We start from the raw sequence: 15,767 nt of genomic DNA, 5'->3' as shown, positions 1-15,767 counted from the left end.
TGGCTAATAATAACTTGATTGTTTCAATTCTGGCAACAGGAGCAAACATGTTAAAAAAATCAACACTAGTAATTTGAGCATAACCTTTTATAAATTTGTGCTTATTGATGGAGCTATTTGTATTGAGCTTTGTCCTGAACACCCACTTCACTCCAATGAATTTCCTGTTTGTAGGGCTTTTAACCAACTTCTAGGTTTGATTTTTTTCGATCATGTTCAACTCCTCCTTCATTGCAATCATCCATTTCGGATCTTTCTCAGCTTCCCAAAAATTCTTTGGTTCAAGAGTAGCAACATTGCACCTCTCATAAATTTCAGAAAGTGCTCTTGTACCTCTTATAGGAACATCATCAATCAACTCATCATCTATGAGCTGTGGTTTTGGAACAAAGTCAGGAAGCATGATTGCTTGCTTTCCTTCCCAGTCCCACTTGTCATTCTCCATGAAGTACACATCTCTGCTTATCAAAATTTTCTTGGTGTTTGGTTGAAAAATTTTGTAAGCCTTTGGGATTGTATTGTAACCCACAAATACACTAGGTTCTGCTATTTTATCAAGCTTATATCTCTTGATCCATAGAACATAAACAAAGCATAAACATCCAAATATTTTAAGATTTTTTAAGAAAGGTTTAAAATTATACCAAGCTTCAAATGGTGTCTTTTCTTCTACTGCCTTTGTTGGAAGCCTGTTGAGTATTTACAGCCTCCGCCCAAAATTCTTTTGGCAAGCTCTTCTCAAGAAACAAACATCTAGCTATCTCCATTATAGTTCGATTTTTTCTCTCACTGACTCCATTTTGTTATCGAGCATATGGAGCAATGAGTTGGTACTTAATTCCAACCACTTTACAAAAAAGATTGAACTGATTTGAGGTGTATTCCTTGCTATTATTTGACCTCAAGGCTTAAATGTGAGGACCACTTTATTTTTCAACCAAGTTCTTGAATTTCAAGAACACACTAGCAACTTCTGTTTTGAACTTGAGAAAATATATCCAATACATTCTGTAATAATCATCAATAAAGATGAGGAAATACATGCTCCCATTTAAAGATGGAGTTTTGTGAGATCCCGCTATGTCAGTATGTATGAGCTGCAATTTCTCCATAGCTCTTCAAGTTGCTTCCTTAAATGGAGCTTGATTGCTTTCCTTATTGACAAGTTTTGCAACCTGAAATTTCAGTATCAAGTTGAGGTAGACCCCACACTAATTCTCTTCTCTGCATATTTATCACTGAAGTGTGATTAAAGTGGCTAACTCTTTTGTGCCAGATTTCTCCATTAATTTTTATTGCAGAAAATATTGATTGTTCTTCCTCCTGAAAACAATGTAAATATAGCAATGTATTAAAGAAAGTGGCTTTCCGCATAGGCCTAAATTTCCAGCAAACGAAGATGCATCAAATATTGCCATCTGACGTGTAAATGAAACTAGAAAAATACCCATGCTTTCGCATAGTGTTAATAATAAATTTAATTTATATTTTTAATTTAATTATACATAATATTGATTAAGTGTATATGATAATTGAATCTAATTAAATTATATGATTAATTTTTTTTATTATATATATTTATGCCTCTCATTTTAAATGAATAATTTTGTAAGAAAAAAATTTAAATAAATTTTTGTAAAATTATTTATGATTTTATTTTTATATATAATGAAAATTTTTAAATTAAAAATTTTTAAATTTTTTTATTATAAAAAAGAAATTATAAAAAAATTAATTAAATTGAATATTTTTAAAATTTTTTATTTCAAATGGAGCAATAAAGATTCTATCAAATTATTGTTTTATTGATTCAGGGTTTAAAAAAATGTTCAAGAAGACATCCCATGAGGAATTGGACTTGGAAGCCTATTGTCTGCGAGATCAAGAGATAACAGCTGATGCATTTTTGAAATATTTTCAGGAATTGGGCAAGTAATATGGTTCATTGATAAGTTGAAAACTTTCAAACCAATTGGTTATTTTTTCAGGAAACTCTCCAAATAAATTATTTTTAGAAAGATCAATGCCAACTAAAAGGGAAATAGTTTTGGGCGAAAATTATTATTCGGTCTCTATAAAATGATAAAATTTACTAATTGATTCCTTGATTTTAAAAAATATATTAAAATATCCCTGACATTTTAAAAAGTCTTTTAGTTAGTCTCTCCTTTAATTTTAGCCATTAAGTATTTTATTATTTTGTCTTTATAATTTTGAAAAATTTATCAGTTGGCCCCTTAAATTTTTAAAAAATCTACTAATTAGTCTCTCTATATCATGACTATTTTAGAATTTTTATAATACTTAACAACCAAAATTAATAGAAGGACTAAATAGTATACTTTTTAAAATTTTAGGGATATTTTAATATATTTTTCAAAATCGAGTGACCAACTAGTGAGTTTTTGCATACCATTAAATAGTAATTTTCTCTAATTTTGGTGTACTGCAATTCATAGCTATAACGACCCGAAAATCGAACCGCCACCGGCGCTAGGATTCAGGTCGGCTTAAGGCCGCCGGAACCCATAACAAGCCTAATATGAACTCTGTGTACCTGATAAATCCCATACATGATCAAACATAAATATAAAAACTGAAAACTACTTTCCTACCACTTACCAAGCTTGACCTGCATGCACTATGTCTGTAAACATAGAACCCACTCTCATAGGGTCAGCATAGCACAAGTCAGCCTTGGTTCAACACATTTCTCATCAAGAAACATAAAACAGGATCATGCATAACAAGGGGTTAACCATACACTAGGGCCAAGCACAACTCTATCCATTACATGATATTACATATCTATACTTTACATTATAAACTAATCCTTTAATTTACATCATGTCCACAACTCTATTACATAGCCAAATTCTTTACCCTTGACGCCTTCCTGGACTCCCTCTGACCTGCAAAACTGGGGTTAAGGGAGAGGGATGAGCTAAACAGCCCAGTGAGTAGAAACAATGAAAACAGTTCATTAATTACATGCTTTCATGAAATGCGTCACAGCACAAACATTTCACATCTCGGATTGGACATGATCTCAAAACTCCCTCTGTCAGCGCCCGACCCCTCCCAGGAGCTCACACAGGTCTTTCCTTGCTTAACAGATCGTGGGCTATTGAGATCGCCTTGGTCCATCCCCATCAATAATAAATAATGCAATGCATCATATTCGTGTCTACTAATGCAATCAACCTATTGCATACTCAAAGTACTCATGGTGCATGAAACATGCTAAAAGCATTTAACTTCTCAATTTAAATCATTAAGTTTAGTTCCACTCACCTCTGGCAGACGCTGGACTGACTTTGCAACAGCTAACACTGATGGCCTCCTCGGTCCCTCGGGTCCGATCCTACACAGGTGGACTCGAATGAGGTGCCAAACACACTCAAAACAAACTCTATAATACTCCCCAAAAACCCCCCTTAGACATCCTAAAACAATCAAGTAAAACATGCAAAAGAATATGAGCAGACGGTGAACCTATTTAACAGAAATATAAGTTATAGAGTCTAATAAAGATGTACAATCATTTAAAATAATTTGGTAAAAATATTATTAAAATGCCTGTCTAAACCCCTATATAAGATAATTTGGTAAAAATACTCCTCCTTCTTTCTCATCTCTCGAACATGAATCATTAAAATTTTTCGAATAAAACCATGGAAGAGAGTTCCTACGAGATAAAACTCAAATAAAATTTCAAGACTACGTCGTCGTTGCGATTCCGGAAACCAATAATAACTAGTAAACCTCCATTAAATATTATCTTCCGAATCAATAAAAATTAAATAAAAGTCAACCACAGAAACAGACCCATGACTCTTCCACATTAACGAAAGGCATCCTCAAAATCCTTGTCTATTAATTGAGAAGTAACCATTAAAATGTAAAAAAATTATGAAAAAATTCTATATGAGAAATAAGAGTTTTTGTTTTCATCAAAAATAAAATATCCGGCTTGTAAATAGGAATCAAATCCTTCAATGTAATAACTATCCGAAAATTGTCACCATAAATCTGTCAAATAGATCTATATATTCTGAAAATTAATTGGATTGTATGTGAAAAACATCTCATCATACAGAAATTATAAATGACGATCAAAATATTTCTAGAGCTCTTAAAAAGTGAGAGCATAGTGACAATCAAAATATTTCTAGAACTCTTAAAAAGTGAGAGTATCGAATCACAAAAAAACCACTAAAAAAAAACTCAAGTCTTTTGGGTTATTGGTTTAAATGGCTAACATTAATTTTTAATATTATAATATGTCACTCTAATAATTTATAATTTTTTATTTTAAAATTAAATATATTATTAATAATTAAAACAACACCATATTATCAAATTATTTATATTTTAATTTTCTTTTAATTATCAAATTACTTATAACATTATCTAATAATTTTATATTATCAAATTATCACTTTAATAATTTATAATTTTTATCTTATAAATTTGATTGAATTATCATTCATTTTAAAATGATATTTTAAATATCATTGTTAATAATTTTAAAAGCAATATATATAATTTTAATCTTATAAATTTAAGCGTTTTATTAAATAATTAGAATTATAATAATATTTTAATATTTTCATTAAAATTTTAAATTATCATATATTATCGTTTATTATTCTAGAATTTTTTTTAATTTAAAATTTTATTTAATAATTTAATATTATTGAAGTTAAATTTATTTCAATAAATTTATCTTATATTTGATATTTTTATTTATTAATGTATATAACAAAAATTTAAATTTGATTATTTAAATTTAAACATAATATTCTAAAGATTAAGAAATAATGAAATATTTTTTAAAGAATATTTTAAAATTTTAAACTCCATTTTATTGTATTATTGTTATTATTTAATAAACTTAAAAGGATGGCACTCATGTTAGGCTATGAGCTCTAAAACAGCCTAAGCTGTAAATAGAGCGATTTTGTTTCAATTTTATCGCTATAATGAAGTTTGCTTACTAGATTCTTATAATGACCTGTTCATGGAAAATAATAACATTCAAATACTATTGATCTTGCCAAATTATTTATAAATTTTTTTGCAAAATGACCAGTCCATATAAATTTGTTGGGCTTTCCAGTGGCCCAAGAAAATATTTGTTTGTTTGTGCCTTGGGTTTTATACCTATAATTTGTTTTTACAGAACTTTTTAGCCTAGTTCTGTAGATTTTATTTTGTAAACCAGAAAATTCTGTCTGCCGAAATTAATGAATAAAAAGTTTTATAAAACTAACGAAGCTTCCAATTCCCAACTAAAAATTTTGAATCTGGGCAATGCTCTGAGAGAGAGAGAGAGAGAGAGAGAGAGAGAGAGAGAGAGAGAGAGAGAGAGGAGGGAATAAACCCATAACTAGCAAAATTATGTTATAGAATCAAAGCAACAGGAAGAACAAGCATTGAGGTGTTTGTATTACAGTATTTCTTAAGACAGACCCTTCGTTACACGTAGATTTTACGTAGCCCTTAACCCAATAAACACATTGGCTGTAGCATTTAGAAACAAGAACATTGAACAAGGTCTATCTAGACACAGTAACTAGCTCCACCATCAAATGCATAAACTTCCTTGATAATCTCCTCCATATTACCACGTTATACCATGTGATTACCTTAATCCTGAAGGGGCGGCTCTCGGCCCAGCAGCTGCTGCCCTCATGGCTTTTGATTGAGCAAGCAAGGCATCATAATCCTGAATATCAAAAACTCATTATTGAATTGCATGATATTGGATCCAATGCAATGGAAAACATAACAGATTGTAATGAAAATGGTACCCGTTTCTCAAATGCATCATCACTTGAGTCAACTATCTTATCTGCAAGGCCATAATCTATAGCTCCTTGTGCATTGAGATATTTTGGTCGCTGGATGTCTCTATTAATTTCTTCCTTTGTCTTCCCAGTTCCCTTTGCTAGAAGTTCAATGTAATACTCGGTGTTTGCTTCAAGTTCCTTGGCCTAATAAAGAATTTAATAGAAGAAAGAGAAGTGTACGTTAAAGAATAAGTGAAATTACAACACATGTGAAAAATATATATATATATAGAGAGAGAGAGAGAGAGAGAGAGAGAGGAGAACCTTAATCCACATATCTATCACAGCCCCACTTGATCTGTTAACTTTTGGCAGATACAACTTGGCTGAAATTCGAAAATGACATTGTTAGAAGACATGGCATATATTTTCTGAATCCTATTCCAAATCCTTCACCCTAATCTACTGTATGACGAGCATAGCTATCAACAGGCTGTATGGGTAAGTTTAAACTGAAAGCTTACCAACTACGAGAAAAAGAAATACAAGTTCTCAACACCATAGGACATGGGTTGCAAGAATAGAGATTCTACCACAGAAACTTATATTTAAAATAAGAGGCTTCAAAATGGTAGGATAAAGATGGAAAACAAAGTGACGTTGTCCAATAGCACGTAGAGGAAGTGAATTTAAAATTGGCATTTCTGTGGTCAGGTTCGTATATGTTTGGATCCCACCATTGGGCTACATACTACGGGGAAGTCAGAAAAATAAAGGGGAAGATATCAATTTGAATGAAAGCAACTGACTCTATTATCAAAACAATTAAATAATTGAGGGGAAATCTCTTGAATTTCACTATTTACCCTTAAAAGTAACAAGCAATTCATGACCTCACAAGATTAATCAATTTTTGAGCTCATAATCAAAGGCAATAATGTTGAAAAATAAATAAATAAAAGCAAAATCGAATTGGTAGTGCATTGGGGAAGGGAGGTGCTAAGGAGGAAATCAACTAAATTATCCATACTTAAGTATTAGTCCTAAGAAACTCAAGTCGAGAGGCACCTGATATCTCAGAATTCCTGTATTCTAGACAGTGGAAACACAAAAAATAGATAATCACTATTTAAAGGTTGTATGACTTAACATCAGTCTGTCCAGTTGTTTCCACACATACTTTAGATTATAAAATAGAACTTTTACAAGATAAGGTCAGAAAAGTGTGGAAGGAATGATTTTAAAAGCTATAATCTAATACAAGGTTCCCCAGCATTAATTAGTTAAAAAGTAAACAGAGATGAGAAAATCACATTACAGCCATAATAGGTTCCACATAACAAAATACATCCACCAAAAATGCCATGCTAATATTTTAAAATTTAAAGAAAAGTAAGATCATACTGGATGAGTTTGGCTGTAAAGCACGATATCCCTTGGCGCCTAGAGAAAGAAGCATTGCTGCTTGACCATATGCCATGCCACAATTCACGGTATAGACAGTTGATTTGCAATACTTGAAAAAATATATAAAAAGGGACAGGGCAAAATTAGTTTCAAGCACAATAAATGAGTGGTTAAAAAGGATGATAAACTAATTGAAAACCACAAATATAACTATATACATATACAAAAGACCATATAGTATAAACAAAAGGGACCTTTCACAAGATTTTTAGCACTTGAGAATTGAGACAATATGCCACGGCCTAGTGTAATTGGATAATAAAGTTATTAGCATCCATTTTTATCTTGATTATTCACGTTATTTATTCACCAAAAACTAAGATCAAATACTTACAGCCATGGCATCAGCAATGGCATATGCCTCTGTTTCAGAACCAACAGTTTCCATCTTCTCATTCTAGGCCAATTAACAAAGACAAGTAAATATATTTTAGTGAGTGAATGAGATTCAGGAATCTTCAGAATGATAGTCAGCATCTTCTAGAGATCAAAAGCAATGTTTGGCTAGAAGGGAGAGAAGAAGAATGTCCCTACCTGTGTCCCAGATGAGTTTATGTACAGATATACAGGCTTTGAGGAGTCATCATAATCCAAATACATAAACTGAGCAACAAGAAGCTCAGTGACTGCAGGTACAATCTGCAGGAGTCAGGCAACACATCAAGATGGGACATGCAATGAAACAATTTAAGCCATTAACAAGAATAGAACTGAGATGAGGTGCAGTAGCTCACTGGCATCCCCAGATAGCATATCCGAGCATCTAAGAGCAAAGAAGGCAAGTCAGGAGGAGCACTCCTAGGTCTCCCATATCCTCTGCCTCCTCCACGGTACATGCTAACGCTCATACTATATTTTGAAGGACCCCTATCCATCATCCCTGATGCACTGTACATTCCCCCATGCTCCAAATAATTATTTCTAGAAGAGATACTTTCCTGTAAAGAGTTGTCAGTGACCAAGAACTTATCAAGATGATTGATTTGCCATAAGATTTAGGGTGTAGAAGAAATCAACTTCCAACAAGCAACAAAGAATGATTAGTAATGCACAATTGTTATTACTATATCAACTCCAATCCAAATATATGATTTCATATTTTTATTGCGTGAATAAAAAGAGAAAAACCTCTGTAACACTTTCTGACTGTCGACGGACAGGATTATCTTCAGTCATGAACATGTCCAGTTGTGAAGGAGTAAGCCCATAAAGATGTCGTGGGACATTCTTGTAATTTTCCATCACTGCAGATGTTTGTAGAGAAAGGAAAGTTAGAATTTGAAATTATTTCTTGTTTATGGAATGAAACACAAAATTTAGAGCTCTTGGGAAATTTGCAAGTCACAAGATAATAATAAGGGCTTTAAAAAATTATGATAGAGAGGTGACTTCGCGCGCGCATGTGTGTGTAGCGCAGGAAAAATTGCACTTACACAACATGGATTGGGTTTTCTAAGCATCAATAACTATCTGCACTCATGAAAATCAAAAAGCGGTTTTCTAACCTATCATCCAATTACTCAACTTCTGATAACAATGCAGTTAGTGACTTTGTTCAGCAATAAAATTACATATGAATACTGCTTCTCATGTTAATGTCACATTTAAAGGAATAAATAACTGTAGAACATTTGAACACAAAAATTATTTGAAGTCATTCAAGGCTAACTGTACAACCTATACAGTATACACTATACAGTAACTAACAGTTGATTGAACAAGATAATTTCTAGCAGTGAGAAAATTGCCTTCACTTGGCCTAACAGATCAGTGTCCCTAGGCTCCCATTTCGTGCATTACTCTATGCACAATTTGGTTTGCAGGGATAGGGAGTGAGCTCAGCCAAGGAAGTCTAACTCCTGGGAATTACAACAGTTAGATACTTTCCTAAGAAAAATTTTCTATTGATAATAAAGTAACCTTATTAGGTTTTCTAATACACTTCCTAGAAAGTTTGTAAATGAACTAATAAAATGTTTGTGCAGTTCCAAGGAAAATATTTGTAAACCAAACACTAAAAGCTTATCACTTCCCAGCAAGTAATTCCCAAGTAGAGTTGTACAAGCCAAATGAGGCCAATTGACATAACACTCAAAAGTAGGCCTAAGCATGGTTCTTAAGTAACTTGAACCAAACGAAACAGGAACGGAAAAAGACAGACACTGTAAGAACCAAACTAAACATATGTTATGTTTTGGTGCAGTTATGGATCTTTATCAAAATCCTGAATTGAAAACAGAACCAAATCCAGACCTAATTGAACTGAAGAACTGAATCCAAACCCAATTTTTTACACACACAAATATATATATATATATATATATATATATATATATATATATATATATATATATATACACGTGTGTGAATTAAAAATTTTTGTAAAAAGAAAACCCTCGTTTCCTTTATTAATATTAAAAATTACACATTAATAAATTTGAATAGTTTGATTAGAATTATTTTCTTATTCTAGTGGTAAAGATGACATGATTTATGGGAACATGTTAGTAAGAATTCAATAAATTTGACTTGCAATATAGGTTGAGGTTTTAATAATAGTTATTAATTGTTTTATATTAATACATTAAATTTAAGTTAGTAGAAGAAATAACTTTTGTATATATATATAGTAGATCAAAAATATAAAAAGTCTTCATATTGTTAAATGGTAACTAACATTATAACTTAAATGGTAATGTGACTATCCATGGCAGAAAGTACATAAAATCCTTTGAAAAATCAAGATCCAAACTAAAAAAGAAAAACCAAAAAGTGAACTAAAACCAACCCAAAATATCAAAGGACTGAACTGTCCCAAACTGGAACTGAAAATTTGGCAATGTTTGGCTTGTTTCCAATTTTTAGAAAGAATTGGAAGCAAACCAGACCACAACACCCCTACTCAAAAGGACTTAAATGTGCAATTATGCTGATAAGGTGCTGTATTGTCTTAATAAGTTACACCTCAACGTTTTCTTTCACATAAATTCATCAATCCAAGTCATGAGTGTCATGAACAATTATCTTCACCTCAATATTTTCTTTCACACAAATTCTTCCATCCAAGTCATGAGTGTCATGAACAATTACCTTCATCTTTCTGCATACCTGGCTAGTTCAAGTCACCATGTGCATTAACACTTAAAATCTAATTAAGCAACCATCACTCCACCATCTCACTAAGCTATTCAGACTAAAGAGGCTACCACCTAGTTGCTTTTCTCTTCCACTAATAGATTAATAACAGTCTAGCATCATCCTGTATCCAGGATGAGCAAATGGAAAAAAAAAAAAAAAAAAAAAAAAAAAAACTCTTATGCCCACCCTCAGTTGTCACTTTTGCATGCTCTCTTAATTTGTATGAAAAAGAAGTCAAAAAATCCAAAGAAACACCAATTCATTAGTAGCTATTTGAAAATCAAAATTTGCTCAGGCCAAGGCACCTACTAATCTTTACAACAAAACAGCTTATTCCAAGAACCTTCCTCACAACCATCAACTCTCATCTTCAAGGAAAGGTCCCATATAAACTATGTTACAAGACAAAAAGACAACACATCCTGGTTTGACATGAAACAAGCGAAACTAGCATGGCAAATTGTTGCAGATAGAAATCCCATAAGGTGAGGTCATGGTACAATTGAACATGGTTGCCATGAACAATCCACCATTTGGTATATCTTAACATTTTATTTTACAGCTCTTATAAATCCATGTTTCTCCTGAATCTTTACAGATTATTCAGAAGTATCATCTTTAAGCTATTAAGCACAGCCAAAAGATATTCAACTTTCTTTCCCAGACCTTAATGGGACAGTTTCCCAACCCAACTCCCAAAAATTACATGTACTGATCATTCGAATTGATTTTTCATCTTGCCAAAAATATTTGCGGGAACATATTGGAAATTCCAAAAGAATCTTGTCTGGTGCCAGAGCTGAATAGTAAGTGTAGTTTCTAGAGACGCTTAACATTATATATATATACAAGGCTGCCAAGATAAATGAGTTTCAACGCCACAGCTGCCAGTATGAATAATTTTATATTCATACGACAAAAATAGAGCCTATCCCCCATTCAAGACCTTATAGCTATTGGCAGTTTATCATTTCAGTGCAATTCAAATGGCAGATACTTTCAACTTACGCAGTATCTTTCAGCACATAATTACACCACAAGCACTGCATAATCTTAAAAATGGGTGACTAAGCACACTCTGCCTTTAATTTCTGAGAAACCCATTTTCAAGCACAAACATATTATCAGGCCACGCTCTATTGGCTAATACACAATACCAAAGCTAGAAACCGACCCAGTTAGGCAAAATAAATAAAATTCAATATCCATATTTATCACTTTTTTTCCATTGATAATTGATAATAGCCCAAAACCCACAGTCTACTTATTATTGAGGAAACCCAAATCACTCCCATAACCAAAAATCATAGGAATAAACAACAAAAAAAAAAACCAAAAAAATAAGAGAAAAATGGCGAGGGAGGAAGAGACTGACATCCATCCTTGAGATTTTCTTGTCTAAACTGCTTGGGAATGTGGTCGAAAGACTTCCCAGATGCAGAAGGGGGCTTGTAGCATCTTTGTTGAAATAATCCCTGTTTTCTTGGATTGGTTAAGAAGACGAGCTTAGTACTAGAGAGAAAAGAGGATTTAGGGAGGCCAGTCGATGGACTCGCCAGTTCTGGAGTTAGGGTTGAGAGCTGAGATAGGAGAGACGTCGCCATGCTCCTGAGAGATTGAGTGAGGGAGCGATTTCTCGAAAAGCTGCTCACGATTCGACCTCTCTTTGCACGCTTACTTGGCTAGTTGGTCGCCGGACAGTGGAAGCTTCAGGCTTTTGCGATTTGGGAATTTTATTTTGAGTTCTATTTTTGTCTTCTTTTATTTTTTCAATATTCAATTTTCTTTTTTGGGTTTCATTTATTTCGCAAAAACAATTTTTACATTCAAGATATTTTTAATATAAATTAATTTTCAATAAAATAAATCAAATAAAAATTATTAATAAATTTATATAGTAAAAATTTAATGTTATTAATAAAAGTTTCTGTAATTGAAAAGAAAATCATTTTTATTTAAAAATGATTTAATATCTTTAATTTTCTTTCATTTTAAATGTCAAAAAATTGAAAAAAAAAATTCTTTGAAAAATGTATTATTGAAATAATTGTATCCTAATTAATAAAACTATTAAATGCAAAAATAGGTTATTATCTTTATATATATTATATTAAATTGAAAATATCACTACTTTTATTAATTTAATAATCTTTCATAAAATAACCACTTTACTAAAACAGTTTTCTAAAAAAAATTTCTTTGTTTTTCAAAAAAATTAAAAAAAATGTTAATTTTAATTTTTTTTACTTTAATTAGAAAACAGAAAATAATTTTTTTATTTTTCAAATTTTTTAAAAAATAAAAAACACTGAAATAATTATTTTCTATATTTTCTTCGTTATATTGAACAAATACGATTTTTCAAAGTAAAAAAATTAAGTCTTAATAATTATATTTATATATTTAAGTATGTATAAAAATTTTTTATTTAAAATGCATGAATTTTTCTTTTTATTTTAAATTAATACAAAAATTAAGGTAGAAAATATTATAAAAAATATATTTTCTAAAAAATAATTATAATTTGAACATAATTTTTAATTGAAAATAATTTCTAATATTATATGAAATAAACATGTTTTTTAAATTTTTTCATGGAGAATAAAATTAAAAAATGAAAATAAAATTAGAAATAAAAAATAAAAAATTATTTTTTATAATTAAATACACCCTTAAATTTATCAAAATTTGAGAGAAAGTAATTTTTTTTTCCTTTAAATTGAGGGCCCATTTCCCTTCCACCCTTGTTTACTAGAGAACTCTACTAACAACAATGGTGGTTGGCCCAATACTTCACTCTTTGTGCAATGGTTCTTGAGACTATGATATTTATGAATAACTACGAATAATTTTTTTTTTGAACTGAAAACTGGGTGGGGATCGGGATGGTAAAATTTGAGATTTATCAAATTTACTTATATGCTCTTATCAACAGATTAAGTTTATGAGTGCAATAATTATGAATAAATTAATTTTTTAGTTAAGAAAATTTTAAAAGATATATGAAAATATAATAAGATTAAATTTTTTAAATAAGGATATATATTAGATTATAATTTTATTAGTTTAAATTAATTTTAGAATTTATTAAAAAATCTAAAGTAAGATCTTAATTAATTTAAATACTATTAAATTAATTTTAAAATAAAAATTACTAAAATAACATGTTTAAATATTAGATAAATATTAAGAAGATTATTAAAATAATAAATTCATATTTTTAAATTATAAATTAAATAAAAAGTTAAATTTAATTAATGAATATTAAAAATATTAATGAAATAAAAAATAAAAATAAAAAGTACATAAAATCACTAGTTTTTTAGTGAATTAATAATTTAAAAATTATTTCACTTAAATATCTCTAATGATTATTAATGAGATTGTTTTAATAAATAATTTTAATTAAAATTTATGTGGATTAAAATTAATAAAAATAATAATTTTATTAGATAAATAATTTAAAATTTTTCATACAAATGAGTTTAATTTAAATTTTATTAATTAAATTAATTATAAAGTTTACATAAATTTTAATATTTTAATTTTTTCTGTTTGAAGTCTTTAATTATTTTTATTATAATTTAAAACCTTTAAAAAATAGTTCTAATCGATAAAATTTCATAAAAAATTATCTGAAATATATTGTTTTAATATTTAAAAACTTTAAATTGAATATATTGTTTTACATTTAAATTTAAAATCTATGTTATTTTTTATTCAAATTTAATGCTATATATAATAAAATTATATTATTAATAGTAAAAGAGTTTATATAAGTTTAACATTGTTAATAGAATTTTGTAAAATAAATTAATAATTTTTTATTTTAAATTAATGGACTCTTACGTATAAAGTTATTAAAAAATAAATACTTATAATATTATTAAATTTAGCACTATTTATTGTGAATTAAACTTTCACAACGAATAAATTGAAGATAAATTATTTAATTAAATATTAATTTATTTTGTATAATTCTATAATATAATTAAATGTGTGAAGTAACCGCACCTAAATTTATATAAATATTTTTTTAATTAGAAAAATAATTTTATTTCTTAAATTTAATTGATTTTTTATTTAAATTTAATTAAAAATTAATAAGGTTTATCAACTGTAATTTTTATAATCTCTAAATTATATTAGATTAATTTTAGTGATAATAATTTTATTTTTTGAATTGAAAATTGAGAATTGAAGGAGTAGAATCTGAGATATCTCAAATTTATTCAGATAGAGTTAACAGGACTAAACTTATGAGTGCCGGTAATAATAATTCTTTTACTAACATCTTTTAGCGACAATACTATCGTTACTAACACTTTTAGTAACACCTCAAAATATATTAAAAGAGAATTACTATTAAGTCCCTAAAGTTTAATAAATTTATTAGTGAGTCTTTATAATTCTTAAATTTAATTAAAATGTTTTCGATTACTCACAAATACAACTGTATAGTCCTTCTATTAGATTATTTTAACAGATTCCATTTATTAAGGTGAAAATATCAAAATTCCCCTTAAAAATATTATTTTACTCCTAAATATCACATTCTGTTCTTTGGCCGAGGTGGAGAGAATGAAATCTGATACTCAAATATTACCATTTTCATAAAGGAGGAGATTACTAGGGTAGGTTTATTCAAATCCAAAAGACATTTGTTAATAATCTGACAGCAATTCGAGAGAGCATAAACCTAAGAGACCCAGATTATTGATAATAAATCCAGAGAATAATTCTCTTTTATAATCTTTGGGAACAAGCTGGACAATTTCAATCTAACTATACTGAAATGAGAATCTCAATAGGTAAAAAATTATTTTAATAGCTTTAGCCACGGTTTGAACTGTGACTAATACCTTTAGCAATGCCTCAAATTACATCAACACTAATGGCATATTTAATAGCTTTTGTTAGGGCAAGCAATATTCGGTTTAAATCGAAAAAATCATTTGAATCGAATTAATTTAAAAATTCAGTTTGATTTTTAATTTTACAAATTTCAGTTATTTCGATTCGGTTCGATTTTGATCAGAAAAAATCAAAAAAATTGAATCTATCTGATTAATAATAATAATATATTATTTTTAATAATACAGAGAGATTAAATTATATTAAAATTAAAATATTTCAATTAAAATTTAAAATACTAAAAATAAAATATAAAAAATAAAAAAAAATTATTAAAAATTTAAACAGATCAAACTGAACTGAATCAAACCGAATCAAATCGATTCGATTCGATTTAATTTCTGACCAAAATTGATTTAGTTTGATTTTTATAAATTTTAAAATTTTTAACTTTAATTTATTTAATTTGGTTTAATTTTAAACCGAATCAACCCGACCGAATGCTTTCTCCAA

At 29.1% G+C, this 15,767-nt stretch overlaps 1 protein-coding gene across 1 annotated transcript; it reads right to left on the bottom strand.

Moving 5' to 3' along the window:
• Positions 1–5,381: 5,381 nt before the first annotated feature.
• LOC110619654 (ATP-dependent Clp protease proteolytic subunit-related protein 1, chloroplastic) lies at positions 5,382–12,138 on the bottom strand. Its single transcript, XM_021763180.2, has 9 exons — positions 11,776–12,138; positions 8,391–8,506; positions 7,997–8,200; positions 7,797–7,901; positions 7,597–7,659; positions 7,200–7,311; positions 6,120–6,181; positions 5,817–5,999; positions 5,382–5,731 (listed from the first exon to the last, which is right to left on the bottom strand). Exons 1-9 carry the CDS (start codon positions 12,002–12,004, stop codon positions 5,648–5,650), a joined length of 1,158 nt encoding a protein of 385 aa, XP_021618872.1. The 5' UTR covers positions 12,005–12,138; the 3' UTR covers positions 5,382–5,647.
• Positions 12,139–15,767: the final 3,629 nt, after the last annotated feature.

This window comes from Manihot esculenta, chromosome 7 (assembly GCF_001659605.2).
Source record: "Manihot esculenta cultivar AM560-2 chromosome 7, M.esculenta_v8, whole genome shotgun sequence".
Taxonomy (NCBI): domain Eukaryota; kingdom Viridiplantae; phylum Streptophyta; class Magnoliopsida; order Malpighiales; family Euphorbiaceae; genus Manihot; species Manihot esculenta.
Note: the sequence above shows the minus strand (reverse complement) of the source record. Positions and strands in the feature narration are given on the sequence as shown.

Coding starts and splice junctions, on each gene's coding strand:
- LOC110619654 (XM_021763180.2), bottom strand. CDS start 12,004: ATGGCGACGTCTCTCCTATCTCAGCTCTCAACCCTAACTCCAGAACTG. Junction 7,902..7,996: donor TATGCTATCTGGGGATGCCA/GTGAGCTACTGC, acceptor TGACTCCTGCAG/ATTGTACCTGCAGTCACTGA. Junction 7,312..7,596: donor CCATTGCTGATGCCATGGCT/GTAAGTATTTGA, acceptor TATTTTTTCAAG/TATTGCAAATCAACTGTCTA.